Raw genomic sequence first — 18,011 nt, 5'->3', positions numbered from 1 at the left:
TCTGACTGATGCACTGATGCCTGATGGAGGGAGACAAGAGATGCTTTTGCGATGAGTAAGGTCAGTGCTGCCCCGCAGAGGAGCGGATTCTCCCTCTGCCCTGCCACGCTGCTCCTCTGTGATTCCCAGGCTTTCCTCAGGGCACTGGGATTTTCTGAGTGCCTGCCCAGGGCCAGCTGGGAGTCCATCTGCAGCAGGGCTGAGCCCACACGATGCCCCCGAGGCGGTCACGAGTGGCATTTCCAACATATGTTTGCACAAAATGCTCGAGTCCTTTCAAACCGAGCACGTGAGCACCCAACCCTGTGGCTAGTGCCAGCTTCAAGCTGTGCCTCTTGGCCCTGTGTGTACAGGGAAGGATTTCAAAGCTCTGCTCCAGAAATAAACGCATTAATGTTTGTATTTAACAACCAGAAAGACATGGCAGAAAAAATACACGCGACTGGAGAGGGGAAAATGTTGCTCTGTGAGTCCCCCACAAGTGTGGGATGGGGAGATGAGCATTCAAAGCAGGGAAGGGGATGTGAGTGTTTCATCAAGCACTGCTCCTCAGAGTAAATGCACAATATGGCTCAATTCATGCTGTAATGGTCTTTTAATATGCAGTATTTTTATCTGAATGTTATTTGACAACTTGTGCTACGTGCAGCAGCGCTGGCCAGTGCCGTGCGTCTGCCAGCGCCTCTGGCCACTGTCTCACAATCCCAGAACCCCCACTCTCTCCTCCTGAGCAAGTCCCATCTCCAGCTCTCCCTTAAAACCACAAGACAGACATCTAGGGATGTGTTTTCAAAGAGCTCTAAAAGCTTATGCACATACAAATGCAGCTTTGTACAAAACTACTGTATCATGAAGCTCAGGGGTTGTTGAGAACAGATCAGTCATGCCAAAAACTGCAGGAAGGGACTTTTCAAAGCAGAAGTCCATTTGCTCGGGTAAAAGGCAACTCCCCACCTCTCCACATAGTTTAAGGACGTCAAGGAAGTCGAGTGCTTGCTACAACATCTCAACCAGCAAGGAAAAATAAAAGTGCTCCGTCTGCAAGAATGAGAGCTGGCTCCAGTGTGTGCTCGCTCTCACGTCTGTCAGCTCCACTAATGCTCCATGAAACGAAAGGTCTGTGCTGGAGCTGCAGCAGGACTGGCATTCACTCCTGGAGTACCAGATTTGTCCCAGCTGCTCAGGTTCAGACCCCTGCCACTCACCCAGCTGCTCCAGTTGGGCTGTACCTCATAAAGAGTGCCAGGGATCAAAAGCTAAGAGGCTTCACAGTCTGGCTGCAAGCAGAGATTTGTCCCTGGGTCAGGGAGGCTTCAAGCTTTCATGCAAAAAAAGGATAAACCATGGAAAAACCATTGAAGCTCCTGTCTGGGCCATGGGAAGTAAATTCCTGACCCTGCCTGGGCTATCATTTGCCTGCCACAGGCTCTGCCAGTGCCAGTGTAGCACCTTTGCAACTGCAGCCACGTCATTTCCCAGCAGACAACCAGAAATATCTTCATGCTTACTCAGACAAATCCTACCCAAAGGCTGACAGAGCGAGAAGCAGCTCTTCTGTGCCTGTTGATGTCTACAAAGCAGCCTGTCTGCAGGAGAAGTTTCACTGCTGTGATGATCTAAACGTACTAAAACCCCAAGAAGGAAGGGCTGGCATGCCTGAACCCTATTTTCAGTCTCTAACCAGTAAACTGGTTTCCTATCAGATGTCTACGTTGACATGGTGAAACTCTTTCCCTCTTTTCATTATCAGAGCTGGGTGAAAATACCCAGCAGCACACATGAAATCAGCTCTTGACACAGTGTTTACACAGCAACAGCAGCTTTTTCAGCTTCACTGGGGACCCAGAGACCAAGCAGTGCCCACAGTTGTGCTCCAGGCATCCTTGCTGTAACAACATTATAAATACATAATGAGAATTTAAAAGGCAGAAGGAACACAGATAAAGGACACTCCCCCTATCACACTCGGCTTCCATCATCTGGAAAGAGCTACAAATTTCAGCATGTGCTCAACAACACTGAGGGAAAGGTGTCCTTGTTAGAGGATGAGCACAGGAGTTGCCTGGCAGCATCCAGAGGGAAAAGACGTCAAGTTTCAGAGGAAAGCTGCCACCACATTTTATACACACTGTCACTTCTAAAGAAGAAAAGGCAGCTTAGCACAGAAGCATGAGGAACTGTGTTCAAGCACAGAACAACAACAGCAAGGTCATCCATGCCACGTGAGCACAGATTTGGATCAAACTCCTGCAGGTTAGCCTGGGAAAAACTGCTTCAAATATCAGAGAGCCAAAACCAAGGGAGTCAGCCAGTACCTGGATATCTCAGATGCTTCCACAGCTACCTCGAGCAATATCCATGCTCTTGCAAGTCCAAATCGTGCAGACTCAAAACCACAGCTGTGGCCAATATCACCAGATACCACTGGGTGGGTTCACAGACAGAACCTTGAGTGCAGCACTTTTAGCAAACTTCAAAGGAAAGAAAAGTGTCATCTTTACAGGACAGGCTCAGCCTGAATGGGACCTTATCATCCATCCTTGAGGTATACACAGACAACACTCCCAAAACTCCTTTCCAACATGCAGCTCCACTCCTGTTCCTCCCCCTTCAGGTCCTTCCTTCCCCGTTCCCTCTCTCCCCTGATTCATGGCCACAGAAAACGTGCTGTTTGATTATTCGCTGACACATGCATTTAGCACTTCTCCACGGAAAGTTTGGAAGCTTTTCCAACTTCCCCTCTAGATGATGTCACCCTGGGTGGATGCCAGGCTGGGTTTCAAGTGAAAATCCTTCACTTCAGGGTCAGACACCCTCCTATTTTTAGGCCTGGACTCAGTGTTGTGCAGCCAACAGCTGAGCTGGACAGTTCTTGTCATTCCAAGAGTCTGCTCATGGAATACACAGCTGGGGCTTTGCCCTGCACCAAAGAGCCCTCTGAAATTCACACAGTGAGAAATGTGTCCTCTCCAGTCTGCATTGGGAATGGGGATGGAGAAGGGCCCTGTGGCTGCAGCTCCCATCCACCCACCTGGCTCTGACAGCTCCATCACCCCACCCTGCCTCCCCAAATTCTTGTTAGTGCCACTAACCCACATCCCCAAGGGCCACATTCACACGGATTTTACATTTCTCCAGGGATGGGGAATCCAGCACTGCCCTGGGCAGCTGTGCCAGGGCTGGAAAATCCCTTTTGTGAAGAAGTTTTCCCTAATATCCAATCTAAGCCTCCCCTGGCACAGCTTGAGGCCATTTCCTCCTGTCCTGTTCTTACCTGGGAGAAGAGACTGGCACTCAGCTGGCTGCACCCTCCTTTCCAGCAGTTATAGACTAAGAAGGTCCCCCCTGAGCTTCCTCTTCTCCAGGCTGAGCTCCCCCAGCTGCTCCTCATCAGACTCATTGCACTAATTTCCCTAATTGCAGCCCCTGATCAGCCAATGCCTGTCTTGTGCTTTGGCCGTTTAAGCAAGTGATGATGTGTTGCTGTGCACACAGAGCAGTTAAGTGAGGAGAAGCTTCTGTGGTGAGCTGTAGAACCCTCACAAAGAGCACCCAGGCTGTTCCTCTGCCCCTGACAGACACACATCCCGTTTTTTAGGGAGGCTGATGGCTGGAGTCCAAAGGGCCCATAGGATGCAGACCCCACACAACAGCCCCAGCCCCGTGTGCTGAATGAGCTCATTGCAGCGGGGCTGAGGTGTAACCATACCCGCTGCTGACAGCGACTGAAAACCGCAGACAAGAGAGAATTGCAATGGTTTTGGGGCAAAGTGTGAATGTGAGCCACTCCTGGGCCAGCTGCAGGCTGTCTGCAGGCAACCAGGAGCATGGGGAGCTGCCCTCCACCCAAAGCCCTTCTCACACACTGCATTTGTGCCCCTGCTGCAGCACACGAGCACAGGCACATCCCAGCCTGCAGCAGCCCTAAAGCTGGCACTGCTGGGTGCTTTATTTTTAGCTCTGGGCGAGTCCCATCACGCCTCCCAAAGGGGATGAAAGGCAGTCAGCAGCCCCAGCCCAACAGAGGCTTTTAGAGGGCAGCAGTTCCTGTATCTTGGGGCTGCTCCCTTGTCCTGAGCAGGCTGGCAGCCCCTGTCCCCTGCACCCCAACAAAACCTGTCTGCATCCCCTCTGCAGCTGCTGGAATCCCAGGATGGCTTGGGCTGGAAGGGACCCTAAAGCCCATCCAGTGCCACTCCAGCCATGGCAGGGACACCTTCCACTGTCCCAAACCCCATCCAGCCTGGCCTTGGGCACTGCCAGGGATGGAAGGCAGCCACTCTGGGTTTGTTGGCTGAACCCAATTGTAGAAAGCAAATAAACAAATGTCATTGGCTAAGCCTGCAGGTATCCTCCAGCATCCATGGGCACACAAAAAAAGCAGTAAAACAGGAATGCTCAGGTGTTCTGTGCTTGCAGGGTGCCAGCACAAGGCACTGCTCTGGCACTGCTGCCCAGCAAGCGCCCAAGCCAGATTAAATTTCAGATATTGAACCATTTGCACCAAGGGAGTTACATCAGCAGCTGACTTGACCTGTCTCTCTCTTCTTTGTTTCTCTCTGCCTTTGAAAACAACACTCTGCCTTGGTTTTATCAATCAGAGCAGTTTCTCTGAGAGGATTCCATGCACCAAAGAGCCTGGAGGATATTTAGCTACAGGAAAAACGATAAGCAGAGAAGAGGAACCTGTGCTTTAAAAAAAAGGAAATTTCTGGTGAAACCCAAATTGTGCAGCTGTCCCAGCTGTGCCCTTTCTACAGCACATTTCAGCACTCTCATCTGCATTTTCACAGAAATAAAGTGGTTTTCCATTGCTGTGGAATTCATCAATGCTGTCAAAGGCTGGACAAGCTGATACAGCTCAGCGTTGTGCAAGGGACAATTGTTGAGAAAGGCTGGGGAATGTTTCACTGCAGCTTTGCACTGCAGGTGCTGAGAAAAGGCCTCTAGGGATAAAAATAAGCTCCAGGACCAGCTCCTGGAGTACACTGCTGGGGCCACGGGAGCAGATGAACACACCCTGAGGAAGCCCTGGAAAAGCCCTGAGCTGCCACCAGCAGCACCTGAGCTCAGGAACTGTGCATCTGCAGGGAGGAGGGAAAGGCAAACACTGGACAAGCAGCTGCCAAGGGCTCTGGTGTTGCTCAGGCAGGAACATGTGGCTGTGGAGGGAGGGTGGCTGCCAGCCCAGGCTGGAAGAACACGTCCTGCCAAGACACCGAGGCACCAGAGCAAAAGGGAATGAAAGAAGAAAGGCCATTAGCTTTGGATGTTGTCAGAGAGGGCCTGGACATGGTTTAGTGCCACATATCAAGACCAGCTGAGCCAGGTCCTGCTGCCTCCGGCTTCAGGTAGCAGATATTGGCACCAGCTCCTCCTCTTCCAGCCCTTTATCAGCTTCAGAAGAGGAGAAATGGAAACCTGAGCTGTCTGCTGCTGCATGAGCCTGGTGGATGTGAGGCAAGAGGGGAAGCAGAATTGCAGCTCATGTGGTCTCCTGCACCCTGCAAAGTGCACACTGCCTCACTGCCTCCCTTCCTAAGTGCTGGAGATGAGAGTGGATGGCAGCGGGGCTGCTGAGGGAAAGTCAGTCATTGGACAGGCAAAGAGCAGAACTGTCAGACTTCTGAATAATATTGCTGTTCCTCACTCACCTGATCCATTCCTCCTTCATTTATCCTACTCCCACTGCAGATTGATCTCTTTTCTGATATTCTGAGTGATTTTTTTCAGAACAGCACATTAGCACACAGCATGGCTGCGTCCTGAGCACACACTGCTCCCTTGAGGTTTATTATGCTACCAATGAATAAATTACCTACCAATATACACCACTCAAACTCACAATTCTCTTTTAGACTGAAGATAATTAAACTTATGCATGAGTTACTAATTTCTGTGACTGGACCCTGGAATATACTGAGAAGGTGGAAGGCTGTGATCAGATGTGCACGCTAGGGCACTGCAGGATTTACTCTGAACTTCCTCTACAAAGATGATTCAAATATTATGGTAACCAAATTGTGGTCAAGAAATTGATAAAAACATGTGAAGATCCTCTCACAGACAGTGCAAACCATAATTTGAATATGCTATAAAGGGTGATACGGCTGTGCCTTGGGACTGCCTGCAATCAGCTATCACAAACAACTCACTGACACCAGCTTTAATAAACATTGCTTAAGACATTAACCAACATGAATTTTAATACAACTTTTCACTGTGCAAATATGGGTTGGAACTGTTTCCATTTAATACTTGAAACAGGCTTAATTATCAGGATGTGAGGCTCTAAGAATGCCTCTGGTTGTGTTTCTGCACAAAGGGAGTGCCTCTGCCTGCTCCTTCTCATTTCACACTGCTGGTACCCAGGAGATGGGAAAGAACTCATAAAATTGTTCATCTTGGCTGGGTTGGAAACACAGGGAGCAAGAAAGGGGGGGTGGAGGGATGCTCCTTCCCTGCAGGGCAGCAAGAGGTGACTGTTCACAGAAGTTGTCATGAGCTTTCACTGAACTACACAGTGACAGCAGTGAGTTTATCTATGCACAGAAAAAAATTAATACCTTTATAACTTCATTTAAGGACACAACCTGCTTTTCCCAATCCTTAGTCAGCTGATGATGGCAGTCTAAAAGGCTTCTCTGCCCCAACTTTTGTCTTGGTCACGTTTTGATTTCTCTCTTGGCAAGCCAATTTACCACAAATTCTGTGTATTTTCTTTAACCAGGCAAGAGGAACAGATCACAAGCCACTTTATTAAGGAAGTCAGGATAACTATTCTCAGAGGATAATTAAAAAGTTGGGACACATGAAGTAACTTGACCCAGTTCTCCTGGAGAACAGTGGCAGAGCTGGTGGGGCATGGCAGCTCCCAAGGGCCTCCATCCTTTTATCCTCTATCCCTGGAGAATCCCTGATGTCTGTAATGAGGCAGCTCAGGGATGTTTTAACTGTGATGTCACTATCAGCCACGGCCATGAGATAAATCCCTAATCAAAGGAAGGAAACCCCAGGTGGGCACTGAGAGGGGATGAATCCACAGTGCCACATTCCAAAGCCAGCCCAGAGCTCACAGGTGAGCAGGGGCAGTGGGCACCACTACCATGAATATTCCTGGCTACTGCCACACACCAGCAATGGAAAGTTCAATATTCACAAACCAAGACCCATAAATAACAACAAGAAGGGTAACAATTCTTACCCCCTGCCAAGATCCAACTGCGATCTGACACACCTGGAAGCTGTTCCCAGAGGTGCAGGGACACACTTGGAAAAGCCTCAAAGTCATTTTTCTCTGCTCTAACTTGCAGGCTACAAAGAGGAACGAGGATATTACACAGCATTGCAGAATCAATAGTTATTGTGGGAATCATTGGTTTGATGTCAAGGCCAATTAGCTGCAAGTGGAATTAGCACATACCCTGAGCAGGGAGACAAGAACATGTTCTTCCCAAGATGGGACAGATGGTGGCCAGGTGTGCACAGAAACTCTGGAACTGGCATCACATTTCCCAGTGTTGACAAATCCCACCGCCCTCAGGAGCCTGCAGCAATGGCCTGATCTGTCCTGGATATGGGACAAGCAGAGAGGAGAAACCTGCAGCCCAGACTGACCCTTTGCACCTGGAATTTACACCTAGGAAAGGCTAGGCTTGGCCAACAGCTATTCACCCTCTGTCAGGTCACCCCAACACAATCTTACCCCCTCACCTTCCCACTTTTGCCCTGACTTGTGCCAGCATCAGTTCTATTCCATGTTGCAGACAGGATTTATAGCATTCCTTGGACTAATCTATGCCATACCTGCTTTGGCTACTGAGTTCAACACTTGAGATCGAGGAGGAACAGGCAAAGCGTGTCATATTAAAGGAAAGAAGCTGCACAGATTTTAATTAACTTTAAAGATCCAAGAGAAGCAAGACAAAGGAGTCATGCAAGGAGCAGACCTTAAAAAACACAGAACTGTAGAATCACAGAGTATCCTGAGCTGGAAGTGACCCACAGGGATCATCAGCCTGACTCCTGGCCCTTGCCCAGACACACCAACAATCCCATCCTGTCCCTGGGAGTGTTGTCTGACCTCCTGGAACTCTGGCAGCCTCGAGGCTGCGCCCATCCCTAAGGAGCCTGGGCACTGCCAGCCCCCTCTGGGGAAAAGCCTTTTCCTAAAATGTTCATGTAAACTGCATTGAGCCCTGAAAGCAGGAGAGCTGCCCAAGCACTCCTGTGCACAGGAGGTGACAATGCCTGCTGGGGACATCCTCTGGGCGAGAAGGAGGGGGACAACAGGGTCCCTTCCAACCCAAACCATTCAGTGGTTGTGTTATTGAAACCTGTGGCAATCCCACCACACCAGCACTCCAGCGACACCCACAGCAAAACCCTGAGAGCTTTGTGCTTTGAAAGACTTTGGGACAAACAGCCCTGGCCGGTGGGGAAGCCCTGGGCTGTGGCTGACAGAGATGTGCACGAGCCAACGATGCCATCCAGAGGTGCTTGGGTGCAGCACAGAACTCTGTGCCATCAAAGGCTAAAGGGAAAGACAGGACTTTTATATATCCTATATATCAGATTTTAAAGAAACCCTGCCACCAAATAATTACATTTTGTTTATTTGTAATTTATCCTGCCCATCGCTTGTTTATTTTCTGTCTCTCCTCACTGTGTGCCCTGATTTTCTAAGTATATTAAATAAGTCACTCTTAAAAATATAGATACACCTCTGACCTCTCCTGGCAAACAGGAGTTATTTCATTTTACTCCCAGTTGCTGAGAGCAGGCCTGGCATGACATGGGGAATTAAGAGAGACACTCATCTGTATTTCACTGCTCTGCAATGGTGCGTGAGTTGAGAAAACAACAAGCCCACACTGAAACAGGAACACAAGCTTTGTTCCCCATCTAGAACAGCTGGCGACTCCCTTTCAGCTGTGAAATCATGACTCAAACTTGATACAAGAAAATTATTTTCTAGCATATGATTATACATATTTATGTGTGTTTGTGTACACAGAGTTTATGTCAGCTGCCTGAACAGTGTGGATGCAACATCACCTGGGGCATATTTGATGAGGCAAAGTATGGAACAGGAGAGATCTGGTTGGTAGCAAAGACCTAATTCACCTTTGTGAGCAAAGACACCTTCTTCACTGGCACCTGTATCTGTGTGGCAACAAAATGCAGATTTGCAAAGTGATCCCATTAATGTCAGAATAAAATAAACCACTGAACCCTTATTTTCTCCATTAGGAACCTAATGGGATTAGGATCATAGAAAGTCCTGAGTTGGAAGGGACCTGCATGGATCATCAAGTCCAGCTCCTGGGACTACAGAGATTACAGAAAAGTAATCCCAAAAGCACAAACTATATAATTACTTTTTTAATCTTTGGGATTTCCCAAGCTTTATTCAGATACATATCTGATTTTTAGATATACAATCTTAAAATTATAGGAAATGCAATACACTTGTACCTGACTTTTCTCCTCATAAACCATCACTTACTGGTCCATTAGAATTAAGGCACAGGGTATTATTTTATCACCTTACACAAATTAAAAAGGATAATAGAGAAACAGACTGACTTGAAAACAAACAAAATAACTTTTCAGATAGTTTATGGCAAGCATGATTTTCATGTGCTGTATCCCTCCCCAAAGGAGCATCCTTCTTTTACAGTCTCAGTATTTGAAAGTGAAGAAAAACTGTGAAAATACAAATGACATCAGATGACAGAGGGTGTGGCTGAACCATACTACAAGGAGGCATGGCTCTGGGTAAGAGGAGATGGTTAAAACAAGATTTTGAGTGTTGGGATCAGAATGTCATATGGAGGGACAGATCCCTGCACTGCACTGGAGTCACCTTGAGCTGACCTCAAACCTAAGCTGGCCCAGGCAGCTGCTCAGCACTGGGACATGTCCTGTTCAGGGGTGCACTCAGGGCCCCCCTCAGCAGCTGCACTTGTGACAGCTCAGTGAGGACACAGGACGCTGGGGACATCTGCACAAGGAGGGGTTTGCAGGGCCATTCAGAGCATCAACGATCCTGCAGGATCCTGCACTCTGGGAAGGTGAGAGCTGGAGAAGCAGCTCTCGTGTTTCAGACACCTCGGTGCTGCATGTGTGTCTGGAGGGAAGGGCAGACATATGCAGCCCTTCCTAAAGCTGTGGGAGATGACCCACAGGAATGGCTGAGTCAACAGTCTAATTTTATAATCCTAACCCTGCCATGGGTTTCTATATCAAGTGTACAGTACTTTCATGCAGCAGCAGCAGGAAAAAAAAATAAGCAAACTGCAGGAAATACACCAGTTCTTATGTGCTGTGATGAAAAAAATACAGCAGAAATTTAGCAGAAAGTATTTCTTCAAAAGATCAAAGACACTCTGTCCTCCCTTTCCTGCTACTTCCACACAGTGTTTTCCTAAAAGAAAATACCACCATGCACCCAAATCTCTGCTGCACAAGGAGGTGCTTGGGCAGACAACAAATGGAAGCCTACATTGACACCAAGGAGAAAGGATGTGAAAAAGGCATGGAAAAAACCTGGCGTTGTGGCTGTGATTGGGATGTGTGCACTGACCTGTACTTGCCCGTCCGCACCTGCAGCGCTCTCATCCCGCACTGCTGGGCTCCCCCAACATCATTCACGATGTCATCCCCGATCATGATGGCCTGTCAGGGCAGTGAAATACAGGAAAAGTTCATTTCTGCCATTTGTCACCCTCCCCTGACATAACAAACAGCTTGATTTGAGGTGTAATGCTGCTGTCGGACAAATTAAACAAGATAATATTGTCATCGTATTGATTAAAAGTCATCCTACCTCAAGGGTAATTCATGCCAGAGCTCCTCCAGCAATGTACTGGCACAGCACACACCTGTGCAATTTGTAATCAATCACAGAAATCAAAGGGATTTGGGACACAATTGAAAGAAAATGGTTATTTTTATGAAGTTAGGCCTCCTCTGTTCCTAACAATCAGTTCCTGCTACGCTCCAAGCAGCTTAAATTAAGCTTAACTTCTTAAATCTGGTGTTCTACAGGCTGGTCAAAAGCTTAAGCTTGTAATCACTGTGAGCTTGATCCCAACCTGTTCTCAGGTTGATTCAGAAATTTGGGAAATCACTGTAATATGGAATTTACTCATTTTTGCACAGTATGACACGACGTGCACAGGCCTAGCACCGTTTGTGTTATCATCAGTTTAAGTATAGGCCTTATAATATGAATAAACAAAAGTGAGTAGATTACCAAAAAAGTAACTGTTAGTGCTAAGATTTGTCTGGTGTTTAATAAAAAAATGCACAGAGAGCTTTCCTGCCTCTGTTAAAGATATTTAATTGATCACAGTGTATCAACCAAGGGGTCCTTTCTGTTGACTATCACAACTACACAATTCCAATTGCTTATCATCCTGCATTACCAATTATTATATTTATTCTATTCTTCAAATTTAAAATGATTGGGGGATGCCATTTTATAGTTTCAACAAAACCCAGTACATACACAAAACAGTAATTGTCCATTATTGACTTAAAAAATTAGCTTTACACCTCCCAAAGATGTTCTGGATTATTCTGCAGAGAACAGAGGTAGCACCTAAAACTGGGGAAGCACAGATTTGAAAGTCTGCAATGTGGTTTATCAATCAGACTTTTTTACCTTTTGTATTAAAGTTGAATTTTGTCTAATACAGAGTTAGCTGAATCTTTGGCCATTTTATTTTCATCTTTTAAATCATCTTTTTGTTTCATAAATTTAACTGCCTGGCTTTCACAACCATGGTGCCTTCCAGCTCCAGACATTCCTGCCTGAGTTTCCATCCCTTCTCCAGCTCTGTTTTGCTTGAGAAAGAATAAAAATACTAAATCTCCAGAGCTATTTTATGAATTACTTAATTGCAACAGGATCTTCTCCCACATATTACACTGCACGTAAAGGAAATCTTGGAATATCCCTAAATTTTCTGAGAGGATTCATAAACCAAACTGAGCTACAAATGTGAAGATCTGGTACAGCTTCTCCTGTAGATAGCTCACCTTTCCTTAGTACCCTTCCAAACCAGCAATTCAGCATGAAATGGGGAGAAAATGATGGGTTAGATTTAAGTAATTAGTAAATAAAGCATGTTAATGTGGATGAGAAAAGAGAATAATGCCACTGTGGTGTGCAGAGCTGCAAGAACCTGGCAATACCATCCCCAGCCAACCTCCATTGCCAATTCCCCCTGAGCTGCTCCTGGATATTAAATCATTCTCAACCATTGGCTTTAAAATATTATAATTCCTTTCTCTTACAACCATTGGCTTTAAGAGATTATAATTCCTTTTTCTTACAACCATTGGCTTTAAGAGATTATAATTCCTTTTTCTTACAAAATTTCTTCCAACACCTCCCTGAGGGAACAGACCTGCATCACCTGCATGCCTCTTGCTCAGCCCAAATCCCAACATTCAGGATATAAAGCCAATTTCAGTCCTGTGTCCTAACAAGCCTAAAAACAATCTCCTCTGACAAAGGAAAAGGGCAGAGCAGGGCAGCCCACCAAGCACTCTCCTGCTCTCTAGGGCTGTGTTTTACCCTGTCCAGGGAAGTTTTCCTGCAAGACTCTGGCAGCCCTGGAAGTGCAGCTGCAGCAGAGCAGCGATGCCTGTCCAGGCCAGCTTGTGGCACATGCATACAAAAATGTGCTCCAGCCCCCAGGGGTTTCACAGATTTACTATCGGTGAAGGGCAATAATCACTAAAGGAGGAGCAATTATTCCCAAATCATTTAGGATTTAAAAAATCATTGGCAAGAAGATAGAGGTCAAAAGGTGTGCTGTCAAGGGAAATAAAAAAACTCTACCTGTCAAACCTGGGTTTAACTTCCTCTCTGACTGCAATATGGTAAGAAGAGAGAGAAAGATATAAAACTGAAAGGTCACATACCCACTGAAAACAGGAATTAAAAGATCTCCATTCATGTTCACATTTTACACAGGGATCACACCATTAATCTGTTCAATCCTTCTGCAAAAGTTACTTTTTTTAGATTGGCTAGAAATTAACTAAAAAGAAGGGAAAAAAACAGAGTGAGTCTCTGTGGGTTTTAAGACAAATCATCAAAGAACTAGGATGGGTGTAATTTCTGTTTCACTAAGATGATGAGAGGTGGTGTGAGGTTGTACACACACGTTAAGTAAAGTACATGTGCCAAAGCTGAGGGAAAAAACACTGCTCTCAAAGGGTTCCCATCAGACTCAGCCCAGAGGGGCAGATAGAACAGAGGAGGTCAACATGACCCCCAGGAATTTGGGGTGGAAAGGCAAAATTTAACCCCCACAGTCAGCAATGCCACTGGTGCTGCCTGTGCCCCAGACCCTGAGCTGAATGCAGGTAAGCAGCCAAAACTAATAAATCTTTAGAGATTGTTGGGGTGGTGAGTGGGAAGCTCAGGTAGTTTTTGCTGCAAACAGAGTTTTAGCATTCATTAACTGATCACAGAAAGATGTCTGATCTGAAAAGGAATTACAGAGGAAGGAAATGAGGGAGGCAGAAAGATGAGAATGCCCTGGTTTACCCAGCCTTGCTCATGCTGCAGGCAGTGTTTACCAGGACCAGCTCAGATGGGGGATTTTGGAGGCTGGAGCCTATGCAGGATGCAAACAGACAGGCACAGAAGGCAGTGTGCTAACTCCACCAGAATATTTAGCATAGAGAATTCTTCTAGAGTCAGACATATTTATGCCTAAACAGATTTTTTGCTATAAATTTAATAACCTTAATCAAGCTAAATGTGCCAGGACCATAAGGAAATAAACCTGTACACCGAACCTTGATGTATTAAATCCCTTTACATGAGAAATACAACACGTTTACTTTTCTCCCTGTTCTCCTTTGCCCAAGGAATAACATTTCAGGCTTCAGGATCTCAGATTACTGTTAATTTTGTTTCTATCTTAGACCTCCAAAGGTGCAGGACAGTTCTCAATAAGCTTTCAGCTGGACTGAAGCTTGGGACTTCCCTTGGCCAGTTTTATTTTGGGAAGGAAGATCTTGCCCTGTTGTGAGCACGGGTGATGCTGGCACAGGAGCAGGTCCCCTGTGCCACCCCTGGGTGACCTCTCCCTGCTCTCATGCACCACTAACTCCCACCTGAGGCTTGCAGGTGGCAGGAATGGGAATTGCTTAACTACCAGTAGTTTATGGACTCCAGTACGACCTGCCATAACTCCCATTAAAGCAGGATAATTTTCTACAGAGAGAACTTTTTATGATTATATAAAACTACCAGAACCTTAACATTATTTAGGTTTTATTGTAAAGCTGTAAAAATCATCCACTGTTACAGCTGCCTTAAAACACGTGAATTAGGCATTTCAGTAACCTTTAAGATGTGTTATTCTTTGTCATAGTACTGAATTCTAAGATAGGTCTGGTTACCTCTAAGAGGTTAAAATTTCCAATCTATTAAAGTAATACTGGCAATCTGTTATTTCTAGGCCATTGAGGAAAGGTTAAAATGAAAATTGGACTTTAGGGAGTTCCTCTTATTCTAAGTGCAGGCTGAAAACATCTCAGCAGCAGAAGGCAAAGTCAGGGTCTCAGTAAGAAGCAGTTATCAAGGGAAACGACTGGTGATAACTTTATTGATTAAAGCAGCTTGAGGAATCTCAGAATTGCCACTGTCTCAAATTACTGTGGTGAGACAGCTTTATTAAAAAGGTATTTTTCATTAAAAGCCAAGTGAAAGAAAATTGTAATATGTTGTCAAAAGCACAGATCATCTAAACTGGTTTAATGATGATATGGATTAAATGCAGTCCACAGGTAAAATAAATTATTGGAATAAACATTTTGTAAAAGCAAAGGCAAGCAAAACCAGCCCCTGTCACATCACTACAAATGCAGAGTTCATTCAGAAGGCAGAATAAAATGTAATGCAGTGCATTACAGGAACTTACTGAAGTGACTATAGTGAGGTTCTAAACTGAAAATACCGAGGTATTTTATTACTGTGTACCACCAACTAAACCAACCTGGACATTAAAGTTGTGAGGTCAAGCACTCAAAAGTTAGGAAAAGATGTCAGAATTAAGGCAGTTTTCTGGTTTTCAATTTGTTCCTCCTACACATGTGTGAAAAATGATCCAGGCTTTAACTCCAGCAGTGTGGATTATTTTTTCCATGCTGGAAAGCATGGAGTGACTGGTGCTCTTATCCAGTGGTGTCTGCTGCACTCCTCCTTGGTTAGGCACACACTCCCTTCATCTCCAAACTCCCCAAATATAAAATATTATACCTACAAACTAGACATATCACTACAACAGATTGATGGCATTTAATATTAATGAAAAATTAAGATACTAAAATATTAACTATAATACAAAAGTTAATATAAAATATCAACAATATGAAAAAAGCCAAAACTCTGACAAAATATAAAGTTAGGCATGAGTTGCAAACGTGGCAAACAGTAGAGAATGAGAAAATAATTTCTGTGAGGAGTATTTCTGCTTTTCTGTACCCCAAACAAATACTCCTGGAGCTGATGGGAACCACTCACTAGGGCTCACCCTGTGGGACCATTTTTGCCAGCCTGGTGATGCATTACATCAGATTTGTTTCCTGGGGCAAGGATTTAGAGATGAGCTCTGCACCTGGGATATTCCAGGGATAGTCCAGACTGGGTTATCTTATTCCTGGGAAGATATGGACAGACTGAAGGGAGTACAGAAAAAAGTAGGGGGACTGCATGGAGGGAAGCAGCAGAACTAAACAGCACACTTTCAGTAAAAAACAACTCCTGCAATGATAATAAGTCTAGAGATAACTGCATGGAGAAAATACCCAGGAAGGCAAGCAGTTATTTTGGTTGTTAACTGGAGTAAAACTAGAAATTAGGAGATGCAGTTTAAAAGGGAAACATCCTGATAAATCTCAGGAAAAGTTGCCTTCCCACAAGTCCCACTGGGCTGAACACTATTCCCAGGGTACTGACAGTTGTTTGGCTCTCTGGAAACCATTGTGGACAAAACATTAATAACTGTGGAGCAGGGAACATTCCTGCATGGGGAAGGAGATGGATTAGATGGCCCACTAGGTCTTTTTTCATCTCCCCACTCTATAATAAAGCAAAACCCAAGCACATGCTGAATTACAGGGCCATCATTTCATCTTCAGGCTCTAGGGACCTACAAGCCACACCAAACTTCACTCCTGTTGTTTATAATGCCACCCAAACCCCCCTGATGGAATTATTGTGTTGTAATTCACTGCTGTTTGTGAGGCTTCTCAGACTCATCCTTATGTCCTGGGTGACAGAGCAACAAATCAAGGAAGAGGAGCTGGGAACAACTCCAGAGAGGGGGAAAATGGGATGCACTGAAGAAGCACAACACATTCAGCAAGTTTCTGGAAAGCCAGAAATACAGGAGGAGGTTTTGGGGTCAGTCAGTGCTTCCTAGTCACCAAAATTATAAAATATTTTACTTCTGCCTTTCCCTTTTACTAAAAAAAAAAAAAAAAAAAAAAAGGTAGTCAGAGTGACAGCAGTGGAAATAAATGACATTTTGGGATCAATTCCATCACCCTGTAGCCTCCAAGCAGATGCCAGGCATTAGGGCACCTGCTCTGCCTCTGCCAAGCATTGAGTCCTGGTCACATTCTCCTTCAGCCTCTTCTGTAACTTTTCAAAGCTATAGCAAAGCAGGCAATAAACACCAGTGGGCACAAATACATGGCACAGCCTGTGGGCACGGCACCTCAACCTCACCTGCTCTGGTGGAACTCCCAGTTCTGCCAGGGCTGACTCAAAAAACCTTTTTGCTGGTTTCCCCACCACCTCGGCCTGGACATCACAAGCATACTGGGGGGAAAAACAAGCAAGAGAAACACAAAAAATGTTCATTGGTAAAGGATTTGTTCAATTCCATAACTCCAGTTGTAAAACCTTTATTGACTTTTGCCCTTGAATAACACAATGGATTAGCAGGTGAAGGTGAGTATCAGAGAAATTTGGATAACAGAAGTTTTTAAAGTTCTCTGGAAGGAGAGAAAATGCTCTTGAAACACCTCAAGGTACAAATCTTTCACATTCTCCATCGCTGAGTCATCTTCAAACTCAGCTCCAGTACTGCTTATTTTGTTGGGAGCATCACTCATAAGAGACATAACAAATATCCTTTATAAAAAACTATCAAGAGTACTGGAGGACCTTAAAAGATACAGAGCATTTCTTCAACCACCTGGCATAATTTTAATGATTCAAGTGAAAAATTGAGTTTCAAATCTGGGTTTTGGAAAGTTACATTTGAAAAGGCAGGTTTTAGAAGTTACATTTTCCTGCAACTAAGTATCAGTGCTATGCTGAAAAAAATTGTTTCTTGCTTGTTCCTGGACAAAAAAAAGCCTAACAGATTACATGGACCTTCAGGTTTTCCTGGGTATCTTGCACACAATATTCCACTTTTTTCTTGTCTGACTCCTCCTTTCAAGGGCTTCACTTGCAATAAAGGTACCACAATGGAAAAAGTGCATGGTTTAGGTAAAACCAAAAAAAAACCAAACAAAGGCAGAAAATAAATGAATCCACCCATCTTTAGAATGCAGCAAATGAGTCTGAATGTGTGGGAACTCCCTCCACCAAGGTGAGTAAATACAGAAGATGACCCATATTTATCCCAGGTACTCTTTTAACAAGGTGCACAGGACAAGTAAGCATAATTCCAGCTATAAAATACCTCTAATGCCTTCATATATGCTCCAACATCAAGTTTCAGACCATCAGTTTCTTTATAGTAGCGTCTGGAAATGAAAGTGATAAAGTTCCCATGAAATGAAAACAGTGGCAATTAAAGACAAAGATACCACATTTTATTATTTCTGGGCCTTTATAGATGTCCATATGGCTGCATAAAAAGTCAAGTAATCAGAAAATCCCGGGCCTTGGTTTAACAGCAGGAGGAGTTAAGGAAAGGACAGGCTCAGGACCGTGCAGTGCTCAGGGAAAGGATCCCAGA

The 18,011-nt window shown here is 45.1% G+C and overlaps 1 protein-coding gene across 3 annotated transcripts in view; it reads right to left on the bottom strand.

Moving 5' to 3' along the window:
- LHPP (phospholysine phosphohistidine inorganic pyrophosphate phosphatase) overlaps positions 1-18,011 on the bottom strand; it is a 70,793-nt gene that overhangs the window by 38,890 nt on the left and 13,892 nt on the right. For all 3 annotated transcript variants that reach the window (XM_014257734.2, XM_005528830.3, XM_014257735.2), the window contains 3 exons: positions 17,733-17,796; positions 16,766-16,858; positions 10,589-10,680 (listed from right to left, as the gene is read on the bottom strand). In XM_014257734.2, the coding sequence (XP_014113209.1) occupies positions 10,589-10,680; positions 16,766-16,858; positions 17,733-17,796 (249 nt within the window). The remainder of the gene's footprint in view (positions 1-10,588; positions 10,681-16,765; positions 16,859-17,732; positions 17,797-18,011) is intronic.

This window comes from Pseudopodoces humilis, chromosome 9 (genome assembly GCF_049639895.1).
Source record: "Pseudopodoces humilis isolate 2021_Gansu_Grassland_sample_001 chromosome 9, ASM4963989v1, whole genome shotgun sequence".
NCBI classification, from domain to species: Eukaryota; Metazoa; Chordata; class Aves; order Passeriformes; family Paridae; genus Pseudopodoces; species Pseudopodoces humilis.
This window is presented reverse-complemented; position numbering and strand designations above follow the sequence as displayed.